The 21,782-nt window shown below is 48.1% G+C and overlaps 1 protein-coding gene across 2 annotated transcripts in view; it reads right to left on the bottom strand.

Moving 5' to 3' along the window:
- Positions 1-21,257, bottom strand: part of DHPS (deoxyhypusine synthase) — a 33,887-nt gene extending 12,630 nt beyond the window's left edge. The window contains exons 1-8 of one of the 2 annotated variants that reach the window (XM_075859112.1): positions 21,214-21,257; positions 6,504-6,713; positions 4,196-4,309; positions 3,906-4,027; positions 3,737-3,833; positions 3,566-3,652; positions 2,689-2,794; positions 1,264-1,367 (exon numbers count right to left, since the gene is read on the bottom strand). In XM_075859112.1, coding sequence (XP_075715227.1) covers positions 1,264-1,367; positions 2,689-2,794; positions 3,566-3,652; positions 3,737-3,833; positions 3,906-4,027; positions 4,196-4,309; positions 6,504-6,698 — 825 coding nt within the window. In that variant the 5' untranslated portion in view covers positions 6,699-6,713; positions 21,214-21,257. Of the gene's footprint in view, positions 1-1,263; positions 1,368-2,688; positions 2,795-3,565; positions 3,653-3,736; positions 3,834-3,905; positions 4,028-4,195; positions 4,310-6,503; positions 6,714-9,707; positions 9,826-21,213 lie in introns of those variants that run through there. The other variant, XM_075859111.1, reaches the window with a different exon arrangement.
- Between the last annotated feature and the right edge of the window lie 525 nt (positions 21,258-21,782).

Raw genomic sequence — 21,782 nt, 5'->3', positions numbered from 1 at the left:
TTTTTAGTCCCATGAATATATAGTTTACTTTCTAATATACTTTGTGTTTCAGTTCTTAAAGGGGTTATTATAAAATTGATTGCGTATCCTTAGGATAGGCCACCAATATTAGATCGGTGGGGTCCGACTCTCAGAACCCCTGCCGATCAGCTGTTTAAAGGGGCCGCGGCGCTTTTACTAGCACTGCAGCCTCTTCACTTTTTACATAGGTTTTCTTTCCGGTTTGTATTTTCGCACGCAGTTACTTTGGTAGCGGCTATGCGAGGTATTGCAGCACTGTCCCATTCACTGAGACTGTTGCATTGTGAATCAATAGGGACAAAGCAAATGTGATCTGGTCAGTTATGGCTGTTCAAAGTAATACCTAAGGAGTGTGTGACCCCCTGCAATTATCAGAACGAAGGGCGTTCCAGCACTGTTTATATGGGCAAAGATCGTACGTACATGCCTGGTAATGCAGCTCAGCCCCATTCAAGTGACCCATTTGTTCTGCTGATCGGTGGAGTTGCTGGGGTCTGACCCCTACCCAGAAAGTCCCTTTAACTAGAAGTCACATGACTAATCCTTCTATAGAATGTAATATAACAGGGGTCCTCAACTGGCAATTTGAACGCGAAATGCGTTCAAACTGCCAGTTGAGGTCCAGACAAAAGGTGTCGCTATCACCGGGCATCTGGGAATTTTTGGTCCTGTCCCCCGGGCGACTAACACATTGAATGCTATTGCAGAGTAGGGAGCCATCAACTCCCTGCTCCACCATTTACCAGGCTACAGGCGATGTTAGGTCTGCAACCTATGGGACTCTTGCACAGGCCGGCGCGATGAAGTGACATCATCGCGCTGGCCTATGCAAGGGTCCCATCTCGGCGTCTCATTGGCTGCAGGCCTAATGTGGTTGGAGGCCTGCAGAGCAGCTTCGTTCGTCGTGGGAACGGGGCTAGGTAAATACAAGTTTGTTTTATTTGTTTGTGGGCACTATGTGGCATTGTCTACAGGGGGCACTGCGTGGCAACTATATACAAATAGCACTATCTACAGGGGGAAAATAAGCCTCAGATTTGGAATAGCCTATGGCAAATTCGACCCCTATAAATATAGCCTTACTGTTAGTGCTCAGCTCGGACCTTCACCTGACAGACCCAGGTAAATGGACCTTCACTAAAAATACTTGAGTACCCCTGTAATATAACATGGAAACTGATGGGTATTACATGACATCTCCATTGTCCCACAGTCTCCCTACAGCCACCAGTCTACATTTACCATGAGGTTGGCGTTGCAAATGTGATGCTTAACCAGTCCTCCTCCCAGAATAACCATTCCTGTCTTCTTCGCAAACACCACAGAAGTATTCAGCCGCCGAATGTCTGATGAGGAAACAACAGTAACAATGATTCTTATATAGTTGGAGAACTGTGTCATGCTCCGCCCCCTCGGTTCTGCACAGGAAAGTTTATCAGTTTTGCTCCGAGTTTTCCTTTAAAACAAAACCAAAAAAACATTTATGGGCAAAACTAAAAGAAGCGAGTTATCCTCTTAGTATTGGTGCCCTCCGACCCCATTGGGGGTATCTCAATTATCAGTTTTTCTTGAAACGTCCCTTTAATAAATCCTCTCCTGCTGCTTATTTATCTTACTTATTCCTTAATATTTGAGACGTAGGGCAGATAGACTCATATTCTTAGAGAAGTGACAAGTAATTATAAAGAAAGGTCAAGACCTAAGACCCCCTCATCTAGGACGGCTGTAAAGCTGGCCATACACTTTAGATAGTTCTTGGCCCTATGATCGCTCGGCCTACAGCCGTTTTCATTAGGGAGAAAGCCGCTGCCAGACTTATCTGGAAGCGGCTTATCTACTAAATGAACAAAAGGATCGGCGTGTTGAAATTCAACATGCTCGACCCTTTCCCTCGACATCCGCCCTTGGGGGAGAGTAGGGACTTTGCCATACACATTAGTCGTCAGATTCGGTGCATGGCCAGCTTAAAACGTGACCCAATAATAATACCAGAGAAATTGGGTTGAATCCAGCACGGACAGTTAATTAAAATGGAAGAAACAATTCCAAGTTTAATTGGCCAGTATGTTTGGCAGGTTAAAATCAGGAATAAGGAGCACGGTGTGACATCCTGATGTTGTGGGGAAAAAATTGTGGTAGTGGTAGATAGAAAGCCTACGCGTTTCAGACGCTCCAAGCGTCCTTAATCATGGCTGAAGCTTCAGCCATGATTAAGGACGCTTGGAGCATCTGAAACGCGTAGGCTTTCTATCTACCACTACCACAATTTTTTCCCCACAACATCAGGATGTCACACCGTGCTCCTTATTCCTGATTTTAACCTGCCAAACATACTGGCCAATTAAACTTGGAATTATTTCTTCCATTTTAATTAACTGTCCGTGCTGGATTCAACCCAATTTCTCTGGTCTTGTCCAATGTGTGCCGACACAAGGATCCGTGCATGAACTTCCCTAGAACTACATCTGCATATCAAGGTGAGCTGGAGGTGCTTCTCTTTTTCTATCTGTGTATACTCCAATAATAATAACCTCGGGTACTACAAGAGGGCTGGGATTATGGATTCCCTGTGTCTGCCACTCCATACATGGATCTGCAGGGCAGGGAATGATGGGAACACTGGCTTATGAGGGAATTCACTAATCAGAATATATCAGAGAATTTCACCTTCAACAATGTCCAGTTTCAAACCCGGGTTCTTGTAGGAGTGAAAATACAGCATATCCCCTAATGATCCATCTGTGAGCGCAGGGCTGTACACGGGAATATTGTTCTGTCAGAGAGAGAGAGAGAGAGAGAGAGAGAGAGAGAAAACCATCACCAGACTGTGAGATAGAAGGGACGTAGCTCCTCCCACCTGTATGTGTCACCCTGTGGTGGGAGGAGCAGAGTCACATAGCTCCTCTCTGGGTCACCCTGTGGGAGGAAAATATGCCATGTCACATAGCTCCTCCCTCCTGTCGGTCACCCTGTAGGGGGGAGGAGAATATGCCATGTCACACAGCTTCTCCTTCCGGTTACCCTGTGGTGGGAGGAGCATATGCCATGCCAAACAGCTCCTCTGTGTCATCCTGTGGTGGGAGGAGCAGACACCATGTCACATAGCTCATCCCTCCTGTTTGCGTCACCCCGTGGTGGGAGGCGCATACTCCATGTCACATTGCTCCTCCCTCCAGTCTGTCATCCTGTGGTGGGAGGAGCAGACTCCATGTTACATAACTCCTCTCTCCTGTCTGTCACCCTGTGGTGGGAGGAGCAGACTCCATGTTACATAGCTCCTTCCTCCTGTCTGTGTCACCCTGTGGAAAGATGGGCATACGCCATGTCACATAGCGCCTCCCTCCTGTCATCCGGTGGTGGGAGGAGCGTATGCCATGTCGGTTAGCTCCGCCATTCTGTAGGTTTCACCCTGTGGTGGGATGAGGATATGCAATGTCACACGGCCCCTCCCTCCATTTTATGTCACCCTGTGGTAGGTGAAGCAGACTATGTATCACTTAGCTCCCGCCTTCCTGTCTGGGTCACGCTGTGTTCTGATGGTTACCTTTTGGGCCCAGTAATATACAGAATCGGGGTGATTAATTTCCTTTCCTAAGCGGGCGATCATCTTGGATGGTGTCCACTTAGTCCCCTGCAATGGAGAAAATGACAATTGTGTGAACAGCCACTCATCATCCAATATAATACTCTGCCGCGGCGTCCATCTTTTTCTCACCTCAGTGTCTTGTTCTAGCACCAACTGATCTAAGATCGGCGTTATCCAGTCCTCAAACAAGCAGTAATTATTATTGGGAACCAGGAGATTACCGATCCTGTAAGAGACAGGTGACGTCAGCAATAGGAGTAGCCACTCAGGCTCTGACCCCAGTGTCATGGCTACTCACCTATTGATTCCTTTCGGCCTCAGTTCTGCCCCCTTCAGGCTGAAGTCTCCTAAGTAAGTAGGAGCGAGGCATTTGATCAAGTCCTCCTCTACACCCCCCGCCGTGGTGACAATGATATCGACCTGGACAGATAGAGAATGGCACCCAGCTGAACATAGTATTATATTGCGCGTTGATATAATGTGACAGGGATGGTTTCTGTAGCGGGTTTCCACCGTTCTGTAAATGTCCATTATTCCCCTTTTTCTCCCCTATAATTTTTAATTTGGTCTCCTCCACTTTGCTCTCACCATCTTGTGTTCTGCCAAATATCGGATAGTCTCCCGTACTCCGGAGCTGATCAGGTTGGACGTGTATCCCAGTAAGATGACACATCCGCCAGGAGACGAAAGCTTGGCGTCAATCTGCACATCAAGAAAAAAAAAAGTATCCTTATATTAAAAGAAATAATAATCTTCTTGGATTTAAGCTCTTAAAGGGGGACTCCAGTCTTATGTTAATTAGGCTGAAAGGAGCACTGTGGAAAACTGGGGTTCTCTTTTTGTTTTCTTTGAATCCTTATCATGCTCCGCACCCTCAGACCCCAGTTTTGCAGAGTGTTCCTTTAAAACGTTATTAACATAAGACTGGAGTCCCCCTTTAAGGACCAAGGTGCAAAACTGGGGTCTGAGGGGGCGGAGCATGACACAGGGATTCTCTTGTGTTCTTTGAATCCTTGTCCTGCTCCGCACCCCTCAGGCCCCGCACTAGGAATACACAGTGTATCAGTTTTGCACAGAGTGTTCCTTTAATCATTGTGTAATGAAAAGTTCTGCAATTTTCTCATATATTTTGTATTTCAATTTCTCAGCATTTCATCTCTGCTTGCTGTCAGTGAATGAGAATATTCTTATTTAAATTCAAAGGCTGAAAACCTGTACAGTCTAGACCAGTGCAGCCTCAGTGGGTACGCCAAGAGTACAAAGAGGAGACTGCCCTAGCGTCTAGCAATGTTTCATTATGGTTTGTTAGAGCAATGACGTGAGCGATTGTGCAGCCAGTCTCTATACCGCGCTGCGCTCGTCCTGCCGCCATCATCCTCCTCCTATACAGGTCTCTCCAGGGAGACAGGTGAGGTTGATGGTCTGGTTCTGTTACAGCTGTACAAATTATCCAACCAGCGTCAGGATGTTCTCTGCGGCAGTGGTGAGGTGTAGAACGTCTGTCTGATGTGTGTAAAGGGGTAGTTTGCTATGAGGGGGAGGGGTATCTGGCTGACCCCTTGCTATGAGGGGGAGGGGTATCTGGCTGACCCCTTGCTATGAGGGGGAGGGGTATCTGGCTGACCCCTTGCTATGACGGGGAGGGGTATCTGGCTGACCCCTTGCTATGAGGGGGAGGGGTATCTGGCTGACCCCTTGCTATGAGGGGGAGGGGTATCTGGCTGACCCCTTGCTATGAGGGGGAGGGGTATCTGGCTGACCCCTTGCTATGAGGGGGAGGGGTATCTGGCGGACCCCTTGCTATGAGGGGGAGGGGTATCTGGCTGACCCCTTGCTATGAGGAGGAGGGGTATCTGGCGGACCCATTGCTATGAGGGGGAGGGGTATCTGGCGGACCCATTGCTATGAGGGGGAGGGGTATCTGGCGGACCCATTGCTATGAATGGGGGGGGGTGTATCTGGTTGACCCATTGCTATGAAGGGGGAGGGGTATCTGGCTGACCCATTGCTATGAAGGGGGGTATCTGGCTGACCCATTGCTATGAAGGGGGGATATCTGGCTGACCCATTGCTATGAAGGGGGGATATCTGGCTGACCCATTGCTATGAAGGGGGGGGGGGTATCTGGCTAACCCATTGCTATGAAGGGGGGGGGGATCTGGCTAACCCATTGCTATGAAGGGGGGGGGGGATCTGGCTAACCCATTGCTATGAAGGGGGGGGATCTGGCTGACCCATTGCTATGAAAGGGGTATGTAATTTTTAAACATGGGGTCTGCCCTGAGTACGTATAAAGGGGATCTGGCCCGGGGTCTAACTTTATTTAGGGGTCTGGTGTGTATTAATTTTGGGGTGTGTTGTGAGGGTCATATGTTCTATTTGTGATTAAAGTGCCGTAGGTTTTGGGTGTGTCCTATATAAATGGGTGGAGAATAAGCAAAACAGTTCGCTTTTTTTTTCTCTCTTCAGAATCTCCCTGAAGTGTGATTCAGTATGAAGACAAGTTCAAGTGCCAACACTGGATACAACTGTAACAAACCTCAGCTGTAATCAGTATTAGGTCCATGCAGTTTTTCAACCTCTGGGTGTAAACAAGAAAGTTCCTATTCACTGACAGCAAGCAGAAATCTTAAATGGTGAAGAATTATTAATCTACGTGCACCCGGGCCTTTGCAACGGCCGAAATGTAATGGGCATGATGTCACATAACGTAATTTCTATTACTTTGCCGCCATCATGTGATGTAGTGAGAGGGCCAGGACCAAAAAGGTAAGACCAAGGATAAAAGGAGCGCCGACTGTGGTAAAACATGCAAAGCTAAACTGCGGTGTTTTTTCTGGCGCCAAATGTGATGATAACCAATCAGAGGCCCCATCCTCAGGGTCCAGCTTCTTACCATGTTGTTGACCTCCCGCACCGCCTGCCCATAGTGCGTGGCCTGAAATCCCGTTGTGATGTAACTCTGCAGCAACGCCTCATAGTTCACCCCGCGATTGAAATCGTAGCCTCGGATCTGGGGCGTTCCTTCGGGTAGAGAGTCACTGGGCATTAACACTGCCCCCTTGGCATCATTGGGCAGTCCTTCTGCCATGGTGGTGCTCCGAGCCTGAGATACCGGGGAAAAACACAAACCGGACGATATAATTCTTAAAGGAGAACTCCATCCAATTTTTCGGCCTACGGGTAACGGATTAATTGTGGAAAATCCACAGCGTATTACAGTAGCAGCAGTGTGGGTGAGATTTCAACCAATCTCGTCCCCACACTGCGGTAAATATCTGCCGGAAAAAAACGCACATAAATTGACCTGCGGTGCGGTTACTTCGACAGCAGCATGACAATTACTTCGGCGGATACGCAACTCTTCTGTTGCGGGTTTTCCCATTGAATTCAATGGGGTTCCTAAACCCACAACAAAGCCGTGTGTGTTGCGATAATTGCAGTGGAATCACAGCGATGCGCCGCAAAAATCGCAAGATGTAAAAAATAATAAAGTTATACTTACCCAGAGTTCCCTGCTTCTTCTCCAGTCCAGAATCCCTGGATGATGTTGCAGGCCATGTGACCGCTGAGGCCAATCGCAGGCTGCATCGTCATCCCAGGAGGCCGGACTACGCGCCGAGAAGAGGAAGGGGGTAAGTATGAAAGTTTGTTTTTTTTACGGCGCTCCGGAAATTCCGCCGGATAAACGTATCCCAATGTGGTGCGATTTTCCAGACGGAATTCGCTGCGCAGCTTAACGCAGAGTAACCGCACTGAATACGTTGTGTGTGTTCCTGCCCTAATAGTTATTCCGGGTGACCATATCCTAAGGGTATGTTCACACAAATGAAGAAGCAGATTTTTTTACGTGGATTTCCAGTTTGCGTGCCGCGCGTATGCACGCAGAGAAGCTTCATTTAATGGGGAAGTTTTGCGTGTGGAAATTTGTCGGCTTTTCTACGTCAATAAGTGACATGTCTGTACAGACATACAGATTTTCCCTTTTTTATTGATTTATTTATTTCAGTTACTTATATAGCGCCAACATATTACGCAGCGCTGTACAGAGGTCCTCTTTTACGGTCCCCATTGGGGCTCCATTGAAATTAATGGTACGGAATACGCACCGAAATCCGCATGATAAAAAAAACATGTGAACATACCCTCCTCGGGCTGACCGTTGCTATACACTCCACCCAAATGTTGGGTTCTCAGCTTTTAGGTGGAGTTCTCCTTTAATGAGTAGAAACCACTGCTGAACATCAAGCATAAAATATGGAGGTACACGGGGTACGGATTATATCATGTGCTCCGTACAGGTCTCCATCAGGCAGTGCCGGAGTATCGTAGTTTCCCTCTATTAATTACCACACGTTAATAATACATACTATACGTTGTACACATCACAGAGATCTACTATACACTATACTCACACACATATTACTATACACATCGCACATATGCGCATACATATACCACACGTCAATATCTACATATATACTATACACATACGCACATCAATATTACACACATACTACACATCAGAGATCTACTATACACATCACGCACATATATACTACACACACATCACGCACATATATACTACACACACACACCACGCACATATATACTACACACACATCACGCACATATATACTACACACACACACCACGCACATATATACTACATCACGCACATATATACTACACACACACATCACGCACATATATACTACACACACACATCACGCATATATACTACACACCTCACACATCTATATATATACTACACACACACACATCACGCACATATATACTACACACACATCACGCACATATATACTACACACACATCACGCACATATACTACACACACATATATACTACACACACATATATACTACACACACATATATACTACACACACACATATATACTACACACACACATATATACTACACACACATCACGCACATATATACTACACACACACATATATACTACACACACATATATACTATACACACATCACGCACATATATACTACACACACATCACGCACATATATACTACACACACACATATACTATACACACATCACGCACATATATACTACACACATCACGCACATATATACTACACACACATCACGCACATATATACTACACACACACATATATATACTACACACACATCACGCACATATATACTACACACACACATCACGCACATATATACTACACACACACATCACGCATATATACTACACACATCTATATATATACTACACACACACACATCACGCACATATATACTACACACACATCACGCACATATATACTACACACACATCACGCACATATACTACACACACATCACGCACATATACTACACACACATCACGCACATATACTACACACACACATATATACTACACACACATATATACTACACACACACATATATACTACACACACATATATACTACACACACATCACGCACATATATACTACACACACACATATATACTACACACACATATATACTATACACACATCACGCACATATATACTACACACACACATATACTATACACACATCACGCACATATATACTACACACATCACGCACATATATACTACACACACATCACGCACATATATACTACACACACACATATATATACTACACACACATCACGCACATATATACTACACACACACATATATACTACACACACATATCACGCACATATATACTACACACATCACGCACATATATACTACACACCTCACACACACATATCCTATACATCTCACACACACACATTACTGTACACATCACACATGTGTATATATATATATATATATATATATATATATATTACACACATCACATCACACATATATACTATACACATCACGCACATATATTACTATAAACATCACACACATATATACTATACACATCACGCACATATATTACTATAAACATCACACACATATATACTATACACATCACACGTATTACTATACACATCACACATATATACTATACACATCACGCACATATATTACTATAAACATCACACACATATATACTATACACATCACGTACTTCCATTATACAGAGTGGGTTCACATGTCCCGCAGTCTGTTCTACGGAAGCCGCTTTGGACAGGCGGAACTTCAACGCGGCCCCATGAAATTAGATGACCACGCCCACTACAGTCCATGTAACAAAAGGGCGTGGCTTAGGCTTGTTTCCGGCGCTAGAGTCTAGCGGTTGCCTGGTAACTGGGCCGTGATTCCGGTGGCTCTGCCTCGAGCTGCGCTGTGTCTACGACTGTGCCTACTGATGTTCATTGCAAAGCATATCTGTCCTGCCTGGTATAAACACTGGCACATGATCATGCCCCTCACTGTCATGTGTGGAGTCTAATGCCATCTCATAGTACACCACATCCTTCCATGGTCCTAAGCCAAAGCATTGCATCACGTCCAGCTGTAGGTGGGTCTGTCGGCTGCATCTCACCCTCATCTCATGGTGCCAGTGTTACAATCTTGTCGTTTCAAAACATTTTTAGAAACTGGTCCTGTCGCAGCTTGGCATTTGGTTGCTATGGGCAACACCACCATTCCCCCGATGCAATGCCACCCACAGTGAAATCACAAAGTTACAACCCGCCGTTTAGCCGCTGAGTACCATGACTGGTGGTCGGGTTGTTATGTTTTATTTTCCGTTTCTCATAAAGCGCCAACATATTCCCAATCGCTGTACAGATGGTAATCACTCACACACCACGGTTGCTATGAGCAACAATACCATATACTTATACGAGGACTTAGGCCTTATTCACACGAGCGTATTTCACGTCCTTGTTACGCGCGTTACAAAACACGGAACTGCAATGCAGGAAAAAAGCGTTTTTTACGCGCGCAAAACGGACACGTTCGTGTGAATGAGGCCTAAAACAGATATGTCAAATCTCCCGGTTTCACCAGCAGTCACCCTATTTTTTGCCTCGCTCACCCAATGATACATCGTTTTTACCCGGATGCCTAAAGAGAGGGCGCAAACAAAAAACAAATCCTCCATTATCCGATGAATCCAAAAGACAGCGGCCTGTATACTCACCCTTCTCACTACCGACTCTTGTTCAGCACCTGGCATCACCCAATCTTAGGACCCAGGGCAGCGGCGCCCGTATCTGAACAGGAGGCGGGAGCGAAGAAGGTGAGTATATAGTCTGGGTGTCTGAAATATATTTTGGGGGTCTGTTCTGGGTTCTGATATTAATATAGAGGGATATATGAATATATTTGGACACGCACTTTTACATAATCCATTCCCCTCAAAAAGGTCACTCCCATTTTTTCCGCGAACCGTTGCGCGAGTATCACCCTGTAAAGAGCTCTCCCAGGTTGACATCTAAAACCAAATATCTCTAAGGCCTCATCATGCACACGACCGTATTTTTGTCCACCCATAAATACTGGCGTAAATACGGGTATTGCACCAGTATTTACGGGCACGTTTTTGGCTGCAAAATTGCACTGCACTAATCGGCAGCCCCTTCTCTATCAGTGCAGGATAAAGAGAAGGGGCAGCCCTTTCCGTAATAAAAGTAAAAGAAATTCATACTTACCCGGCCGTTGTCTTGGTGACGCGTCCCTCTCTTGACATCCAGCCCGACCTCCCTGGATGACGCGGCAGTCCATGTGACCGTTGCAGCCTGTGATTGGCTGCAGCGGTCACATGGGATGAAACGTCATCCCGGGAGGCCGGACTGGAGGAAGAAGCAGGGAGTTCTGGGTAAGTATGAACGTCTTTTTTTTTTTTTACAGGTTGATGTATATTGTGATCGCTAGCCACTGTCCAGGGTGCTGAAACAGTTACTGCCGATCGCTTAACTCTTTCAGCACCCTGGACAGTGACTATTTACCGACGTCGCCTAGCAACGCTCCCGTAATTACGGGTGCACACACGTAGTCACCCGTAATTACGGGAGCCCCATAGACTTCTATGGGCTTCCCGTGCAGTAATTACGGCCTGAAATAGGACATGTTCTATCTTTTTCAACGGCACGAGCACCTTCCCGTAAGCATACGGGGAGGTACCCGTGACCAATAGAAGTCTATGGGCCCGTAATTACGGCCCGTAATTACGGGAGTTTTTACGGTCGTGTGCATGGGGCCTTACTGCCATATTACCTGACCCTCCAAGTGGACTGGAATTGTCTATCCGGTCGATCTGCTGGTCCACTCATCGTAGCGGACATTGACTTCAGGACGTCATTTACTGCGTCTTATATGTGACTCTCAACGTCCGCATGTCAGATGCTGAGAGAACCGCTCCCAGCCGAGGTGTAAGCACAGGCTGGGGTTTTATGGGAGCAACTGAGGCTGACACAAACAGCATACCTTTCAATCTTCCCTCATTCAGTGGGACAGTCACGGATTCCAGGCGGTGTCCTGTTTCCCGGGCGGCCGATGGTAGGTCCCAGTGTCAACTGTATCTGCGTCGTGAGGACGCAGATACAATTGAACCCTATGCTGAAGCAGGGAACCGTCAGCTCCCTGCTTCAGCATTCACTGTCCACTCGTCGAGGACTTCTTGGGCACAGCGCTACTTTAAGGCACCGTTCACACAGAGTTTTTTGCAGGAAGAAAAATCAGATTTTGACCTGCGTGCACTATCTTTGCCGAATTTTTCGGCTGCGAAACGCAGCGAAATCCGCTTTCTCTGCCTCCCATTGATGTCAATGGGAGGTTCGAGACGGAAACTCCCGAAGAAAGGGCATGCCGCTTATTTTTCCTGCGACTGTTTTCTACCGCTTGTGGGGAAAAAAACGCCTCCACCTCCCATTGAAATCAATGGGAGGCGTTTTTGACGCTGTTTACAACGCGGTTTCCACGTAAAAAACAGCAGCAAAATACTCTGTGTGAGATAGCCCTAAGAACAGTAATGTCGGGCATATGTCACATCACGACATCAGATTCTACTCCTATACAGCGATTACACAAAGGCCTGGGATAGGCCGAATCGTCCAAAACTAATCACGTGGAAAAAAAATAACCATAAATATCTTGGAATAAAGCATTTTGAAAAGTGTACTTCTACATTCATCCTTTCTACTGAGTGCTAGGGTTGTTCTTTGTACATCCAATTTGTGCGGTATCCAACCTGAACCCTTATCGCACCTGAACACTCCATTCTGGAGTGCAGCCCATCGTCTCTTCTCCACATATATGGACAGTGACGCAATGCTCTGACGGTGAATTCCACTCCTGCAGGGAGTGCCTGACGTCACCATCCATATATGGCAACGTCTATGTGGGCATTAGGTGTCCCTCTTTGTGATGCTTGAAAGTTGGGAGGTATGTGGGCGTGGCTTTGGCATGGTGGTGTGAGGACGCACTTTTGTGAAGCTCCGGACTCGACTCACAGAAAATCGCCCGAAAGGGCTCACTTACCTGGTCCTAGTGTACGATGACGAAGGGGAGACATCGCAAGAGCCTCTCGGTCACTCCTGGCACCTCGTCCATCGACAGGTTCCTTCGCTCCAGGGAGGACAGATCCTCTCCGCGGCGCTTCTCCATTCCTCCTTCAGGCCGCAGCCGGACCCCGCCAGCACGTGGGTGCTCACCGACTTCCTGCTCCTCCGGGCCTGAGATTATCGACTGCCACTCCCAGGTCCACATACCCATCATGGCGACTCCGGAGGTAGGTCAGGGCACAGATGACTTTCCTGGGTCGGCTCCTCTGGCCCTGGCAGATGACTTTCCCCCTCTCCAGCCCCAGTCTATGCCACGACAGGGTGCTGACCACATGGCCCTGCAAGGCAGGACGGTCCCGGCGCCATCTTTCCTTGCTGCCGCGCGGCAGTCTCCCCCAGTCGACTGGCAGCAGCTCAGTCAGGGGACGCCAGCTATTTTGAGGGGATCGCTCATTCCATCAGCGGTGTCGGGGGAACATCTGCCAGTCCCTTCTCCGGGCCCCCCGCCCTCTATGGAATGGACCCTGGCAGAATTGTGGGAAATGGTGCTGGTGTTGCCCACCAAGTTCGACCTGGATCTACGCCTCTCTCGGCTGGAAGAGAAGCATGATAAGGCCATTGGTGCTGTCTCACAGGAGGTACGTTCATTGGCTGCACGGGTGGAGGCATTGTTTACTCTATTGTTTACTCTATTGACATCTCGGTCCTTTCCCAGACCCTGGACACTCAATCTACCCAAATGCGGGACTTTTCCTTACACCTGGATGATGTCGAAAACAGGGGGAGACAGAACAATTTCAACAAATTGAACGAATTCGCTCCTGCAGGATTCGACGGTGGTCTCGGACATTCGCAGGGACCTCGAAAAGTATTTTGCCACAAATGTTTCTCCGGGGGTTGACCCGCTTTCATTTGGGAGGCGCATAAGTGTGTAGTAGCGGTTCCTTCATTCGTATTGGTTCCAAACTAAAGAGGGAGCAGACTGCACATCTGCTGGATCTCTTGTCCCGCATACATAGGTTGGAACAGTCCAATAAGGCCTCCCAAGACCGGGTTGTGTGGGCGGAGCTGGGGCAGCTGAGAGCTCAGGTTCGTTCGCTGTCTTTCCAAGGCTAGGGCCTCCCTAGTTAAATGCAGACGGCACTTTTACAAATTTAGTAATAAACCTGGTAGGACCCTGGTGCGGGCACTTAGGAAAATCCGTTCTTGTACCTATGTTCCTCACGTTCAAGCTTCACACAATAGGCGTTTGCAACTTCCCCATGACATCTCGGAGGCCTTCCGTGCCTATTACCACTCTCTTTATAATCTTCCTCGGGCCCCTTCATCTCCAGATGGAGGGAGCCACATGGAGAAGATTGAGACATATCTCCGGTCCTCAGGGATGAAATGTATCCCCCAGGAGGCTATCGCTGCCCTGGAAGCTCCTATTTCATCGGAGGAGTTGTCGTGGGCATTGAAGGACTCGCCAGCGGGGAAGGCACCGGGCCCGGATGGACTACCTTTGCAATACTATAAGGCCTGCTCGGATCTGCTCTCACCCCATTTCCTACACGCCTTCAACTCACTCACTGAGGGGAGTTCCCTTCCTCAAGATACGTTGAGTGCCCACATCACGGTGATACCCAAAGAGGGGAATAACCCATCCATGTGCCAAAATTATCGCCACATATCTTTGTTAAATGTAGATCTAAAGCTGTTTGCGAAGATTCTGGCCCATAGGATGACTCCACTGCTACATAATGTCATACATAACGACCAGGTGGGCTTCATGCCTCTTAGGGAAGCTCGGGATAATACCACACGGGCAATTAACTTGATGTATCAAGCTGCTGCCCCGGCTCTGCCCACTTTCTTTCTGTCCACGGATGCGGAGAAGGCCTTCAACAGAGTCAACTGGGACTTTATGCTGGCTACCTTGCGGCATGTTGGACTAGGCACTCATATGATGTCCCTCTATCGGCGTGGACACACCCGACGATTGGACCCACCTTGGCGGTTGTGTCCCGGCTCTTTCCCCGGAAAGAGATCTCCCCATCTCCCTCCCCCTTGTTTCCTATCCTGGGCAATCCTGCATTCCCCCTGGGGCAGGAAAGGGGTCCCTTCCAGCACTGGTTGAGGGTGGGTAAGGGACATGCTGCTCATTTTACACAGAGTGGGACTTGGATGTCTAGCCCACAGTTGGCGTCTTTGACAGACCCTAACTCCTTTTCTTCCTGGCAGGTCACTCAGTTGAGAGATTTTCTCGCGTCCCTACCTAACCCATCGGAATACTCGCGGGATAGTTCCCCTTTCGAACTCCTTTGCACGGGCACGGTGCGTCACTCGTTGTCCAGACTTTATGCTCTCCTGATCTCTCCTTCCACTCTTTCCACACCTTCCTATTTGTTTAGCTGGGAGAGGAACCTGGGTCTAATATTTACTGTGGAGCAGAAAGATCGCTTGTTCACTAAGACACATTAATTCTCCATGGCCAGCAGGTTTCAAGAGGCAGGATTTAAGATCTTGTCGCGATGGTATAGAGTGCCTTCCAGATTGCATGCGTTGATCCCTACGGTCTTACCGCTGTGTTGAGATGTGGAGACCATGTGGGCACAATTCTACACATCTTTTGGGACTGCTCGCAGTTGACAGATTTCTGGTCTGAGGTGTGGCGCATCCCCTTCAGATTTACGCACTTCGCCCTTCTGCGCTCTCCGGCCCTTTTCCTGCTCCATCTGTGTGATGTTCCATTACCTACGTACCGACGCTCAGTGGTTCGCCATCTGGTGAATGCAGCTAGCGCGTGCGTCCCTGCGCAAACTTGCCCTCCGTCGGTGGGCATGTGGTTCAGCAAGATTCAGGAGATTATGAGAATGGAGGACCTCACGGCATCTATGAGAGGGACCCATCCTAAATTCCTCAAAACGTGGCATCATTGGATTAGACTTCAATCTTCTGTGGAGTTTAGGACCATTATGGCCTCTTGAGCATAAATTCTAGGCCTAGTGTGTAATGTCAGTTTTCTCCCCTTCCTTTTTTCCCTCTGCCCCCCCTTCTCTTTCGCTTCTCTATCTCTATCCTGTTTTTATATAGGTCATTATGCATGGCTGCGGGTTCAGGATGCATAAGATGTCTTTTTCAATACAGTTTTCAGCTGTACGTTGAGGTTTTTTGTTTTTCTCTTGCACTTACTGTAACTGCATATGCTGGCCTGTGAGCCGATGTCTGTGCTGCTTATGCCTGCACTATCTTATTTGTGTTTTGGAAAACGGAAAATAAAAGAATTTGGAAAAAGAAAGTTGGGAGGTATGAAACTGTAAGGCCAAATTCACACGGCTTTAATATGGACACATTTTAGGGTTTATAGTACGGCCGCAACAACTAGACACCCTACAGTTCTGCAAGTGTCATAATCACCCCCAAACCCATAAAGCTTCATACTGGCTCCCACTGATGCCGTAACACATACCACCCTGTGTCCACCTACCATCTAAGGGTGGCCATAAACAGGGCCGGCATTTGGATAGATGGCACCCCGTGCGAAATGATCTTTTGGGGCCCCACCCCATCCTAAAAAAAAAAATGCCACATAAAAAAATTATAATGCCCCTATATAATATATTACAACCCCTTCAAGGACACAGTATTTTGTCCTCTAATTGTGCCCACAGTATTATGCCACCTGTAGTACCCATACACAGTATAATGTCCGCTTAGTGGCCCCGACATAGTATAGCGCCCCCCTGTAGATTTTGCCATACAGCCTCCCTGTAGACAGTGCCATAATCCCCCACTTCCTCCTTGTAGATCGTGCCATACAGTCCCCCCCCACCTCCCCCTTGTAGACAGTACCATACAGTCCCCCACCTCCCCCTTGTAGACAGTGCCCCCAAACAAAAACAAAAATTGTACTCACCTAGGCCACGTTCCCACGATGAACTGAGCTGCTCCACGACGGGATCCTGTAGCCTAGTACAGAGTTTCCCAATCTTTTCACACTCGCAGCACTATAAAAAAAACATTTCCTCGGCACCCCTACCAAAAATTGTTTTGAGAAAGACAGAGAACGGCTGAAAAAAAGCGCTACACTCGTAGGGTATGTTTAAACACGTTTTTTGTAAGGCAAAAAAATCTGCCTCAAAGTTAAGCAACTGACAGTGTTGTTTGACCTTTTTTTTGTGTTTTTCTTAAGCCGTTGAAGCAAAAGCAAAAGACGCAGGCAAAAAAAAGCTCCAAACGAGCCCCGCAGGTATTTTCTGGCTTGTGTTAATTTCAATTGGAGGTCAGGGGCGGAAACCACTTGAAGACCATCAGCCCGCCACTCACAGTAAAATGACCATCGGCCCCCCACTCACAGATTCCCCCTGTAGGTAGCGCCACACAGCCCCCTGTAAGTAGCGCCACACAGCCCCCTTGTAGAAAGCGCCACACAGCCCCCTGGTAGGGAGCGCCGCACAGCCCACCTGCGAGGGAGCACCACACAGCCACATGGTTGGTAGCGCCACAAAGCCCCCTGGCTGGTAGTGCCACACAGCCCCCTGGTTGGCATCGCCACAGAGACCACCTGTGAGAGAGCGCCACACAGCCCCCTGGTTGGTAGCGCCACAAAGCCCCCTGGTTGGTAGTGCCACACAGCCCCCTGGTTGGGATCGCCACAGAGACCACCTGCGAGAGAGCGCCACACAGCCCCCTGGTTGGTAGCACCACACAGCCCCCTGGTTGGTAGCACCACACAGCCCCCTGGTTGGTAGCGCCACACAGCCCCGTGGTTGGTAGTGCCACACAGCCCCCTGGTTGGTAGTGCCACACAGCCCCCTTGTAGGGAGCACCACACAGCCCCCTAGGGAGCACCACACAGCCCCTGGTAGGGAGCGCCACACAGCCCCCTGGTTGGTAGTGCCACACAGCTCTCTGGTTGGTAGTGCCACATAGCTCCCTGGTTGGTAGTGCCACACAGCCCCCTGGTTGGTAGTGCCACACAGCCCCCTTGTAGATAGCGCCACTGTAGCTCCCTGAAGGAGTGGAATCCCCGTGTGGCCGGGGATTCTGCTCCTGGAGCGCTCCTTGATGTCTCTGTCCATATATGGACAGTGACATAAGGGGAAACTCCTGAAGCGGAATCCCCGTCCACAGCGTTGCCGACGCTGTGACCAGGGATTCCACTTCAGGAGAAGCTCCTGTCGTCTGTGTCCATTTATGGACAATGATGTCATTGGCTTCTCCTGGAGTGGAATCCCCGGTCGCATCATCTGCAACGCTGTGGACGGGGATTCCGCTGCAGGAGTTTTACCTGATGTCACTGTCTATATATGGACAGAGACATCAAGGAGCGGAATCCCTGGCCACACGGGGATTCCGCCACTTCAGGGAGCTACAGTGGCGCTAGTAGATTCCTCCCTGCTCTGCTATAGTGCCGTTGCTACCACTGTAGCAGCCGCCATGGCTGCTACAGCGGTAGCGAAGGCCACTAAGTGAAGAAGCGCCCGGGTGGAAAGGCGACTGCTGGGTCGCCGGGCGCTTCTGAAACAAGCAGGGGAAGTGAGCCAGAGCAGTGCCCCCTTCCACCTGCTGGAGTGATGCGCCCTGTGCGAAGGCACAGGTCGCACACCCCTAAGGCCGGCCCTGGCCATAAACCCCCAATAATGCAACAGATGCTACCAATACAGACGGCTTAGAGCAAGATCCGATGTGTAACAAAGCGATTGCCTCTGGCCTGTCGTGACATTTCCATCTTTACAGAAGAGGTCTTATAAATAACGCTGAATCCGCAAATATCTGTACAAATCACTATCCACAGATTATAATAATAACCCCGACTAATATAAAGCAGCCGTAGCACAGAAAAAAATGCAAAACAATGACTGTATTCATAGAAAGACATACAACATAATCTCCAGGGACAGTGTACGTCTAAACCACTATATCTAATCCTATTATGTGTGATACTGTCTACTGAGCCGCTGTATCTAATCCTATCATGTGTGATACTGTCTGCTGAGCTGCTGTGTCTAATCCTCTCATGTGTGATACTGTCTGCTGACTCGGTGTATCTAATCCTATCATGTGTGATGCTGTCTGCTGAGCCGCTGTGTCTAATTCTATAATGTGTGATACTGTCTGCTGAGCCACTGTGTCTATTTCTATCATACTGTGATACTGTTTGCTGAGCAGCTGTATCTAAGCCTATCCTGTGTAAAACTCTGTATCATGTCTGATACTATCTGAGATCATGTATCTAATCCTATCATGTGTGATAATATCTCCTGATACCATGGATCTAAGGGTACCTTTACAAGCTCCGATACGGTGCGGGGCACAGGCGACACGGGCCCCCTCATGCCGCGCGCCCCGTAGCAGCCGCTACGGCCGTAGTTACGCCACTGATCTAAGCCTATCCTGGGTGATAGTGTCTGCTGATATCATGTATCTAAGTCTATCCTGAGTGATACTGTCTGCAGATATAATGTATCTAAGCCTATCCTGGGTGATACTGTCTGCTGATATCATGTATCTAGGCCTATCCTGAGTGATACTGTCTGCTGATATCATGTATCCATGGATCTAAGGGTACCTTTACAAGCTCCGATAATGCCATTTCTCAGGGGGACGACGACTCTGTATGGCGTTCTCTACAGTGGGGGATGTATGGCGTTCTCTACAGGGGGTCTGTATGGCGTTCTCTACAGTGGGGGCTGTATGGCGTTCTCTACAGTGGGGGCTGTATGGCGTTATCTACAGAGGGGGCTGTATAGCGTTATCTACGGGGGGCTGTATGGCGTTCTCTACAGTGGGGGCTGTATGGCGTTATCTACAGAGGGGGCTGTATGGCGTTATCTACAGAGGGGGCTGTATGGCGTTATCTACAGGGGGTCTGTATGGCGTTATCTACAGAGGGGTCTGTATGGCGCTATCTACAGTGTATCCTGTGTGATCGCTGGCAGCGATAGGGAGAACGGAGTTCTCCATGACTAACCTCTGAATTCCGGCATCTGCGCAGCTCAATAAAAAAGAAAGGAGCGCTGGTCACGCATGCGCACAAGCGCGACCGGTGCTCCATTCATTTCTACGAAGCTGCCGACACAGACCCCGGAAGTCCGAGGTTTGTGATGGAGAACTTCAGCGGACTTTCAGTCCCCCGTTCTCCCTATCAATGCCAGCGATCACACATGTATCCCCTATCCTGTGGAGATCCTGTGGATAGGGGATACATGTCTTTTGTTTAATGGCAGAGCGGGGAGATACCTCCCTGCTCTGCAGTAGTGTTCAGTGGCGTCGCGCTGTAGCAGCCATAGCGGCTGCTAGCAGAGCCTTCTGCCATGGTGGGGGCCCCTGCCGGCGGGCGACACGGGCCCCCTCATGCCGCCCGCCCTGTAGCAGCCGCTACGGCTGTAGTTACGCCACTGATCTAAGCCTATCCTGGGTGATAGTGTCTGCTGATATCATGTATCTAAGTCTATCCTGAGTGATACTGTCTGCAGATATAATGTATCTAAGCCTATCCTGGGTGATACTGTCTGCTGATATCATGTATCTAAGCCTATCCTGGGTGATACTGTCTGCTGATATCATGTATCTAAGGCTATCCTGAGTGATATTGTCTGCTGATATCATGTATATAAGCCTATCCTGTACGATACTGTCTGCTGATATCTTGTATCTAAGTCTATCCTGAGTGATACTGTTTGCAGATATCAAGTATCTACATTTTTCCTGGACAATACTGTCTGCTGACATTATGTATATAAAGTCTATGCCGGTTGATACTTTCTGCTGAGAAGTATCTAAGCTTATCCTGAGTGATATCATGTATCTAAGTCTATCTTGCGTGATACTGCATGCTGATATAATGCATTTAAGTCTATCCTGGGTAATACTGTCTGCTGATATCACGTATCTAAGTCTATCCTGGTTGATGCAGTCTGCTGATATGTATCTAAGTCTATCCTGGGTAATACTGTCTGCTGACGGGTATCTAAGTCTATGCCGATTGATACTGTCTGCTCAGAAGTATTTAAGTCTATCCTGAGTGATACTGTTTGCTGATATTTTGTATCTAAGTCTCTCCTAGGTGATACATGTAATATAGACATTATATACATAGACACAACCCAATTATCTATTCTTCCCCTCCTGGATACAGACCTTCTCCAGTGAAAGAGTCCGCCTGGTGTCACTCTCCCAGCTGTAAAGTCTGATCCGTGGTCAGGGACGTGGGTCATTAAGGTCTGAAATCCTCCCCCCTCCCACTTTTCATCCCTTTATCTGCGAGACTTGCTAGACTTGTCCTAGATTCCCCCACCTCCCCCTCAGGCTATGAGCGGAGCTTCAGAGCAATGACTTCCTCAGTACAAGCAATCCTAACCTGGTTCACACAGAATATGTAATGGTGTGTGCAGGAACCAGTGTGAACGTCACGTTTCTACAGCGTTTCGGAGAAGGAAATTACGTCTCATTGGTTGTTAATATTCTATTCGGCCAATTTCATCAAAGGTCCAGTACTAATGTCTACACTAGTGAGCTCCAACCTGTAACCTGCGCCTGTCTGAGCATGCTGGTGGTTGTAGTTTTGGAGATCCACAGCTTGGAGGCCACTGGTCTACAAAGTAGAAAAATTGGACTATGAGGGGTCTCGTTTGGGTGGTATTAACGCTCTATTGCTATAACTGCAGCATTAAGCCCAGGTTCACACAGGGAAGTTGAGAAACGCATCT

Source organism: Rhinoderma darwinii, chromosome 3 (assembly GCF_050947455.1).
Source record: "Rhinoderma darwinii isolate aRhiDar2 chromosome 3, aRhiDar2.hap1, whole genome shotgun sequence".
In the NCBI taxonomy this organism is placed as follows: domain Eukaryota; kingdom Metazoa; phylum Chordata; class Amphibia; order Anura; family Rhinodermatidae; genus Rhinoderma; species Rhinoderma darwinii.
This window is presented reverse-complemented; position numbering and strand designations above follow the sequence as displayed.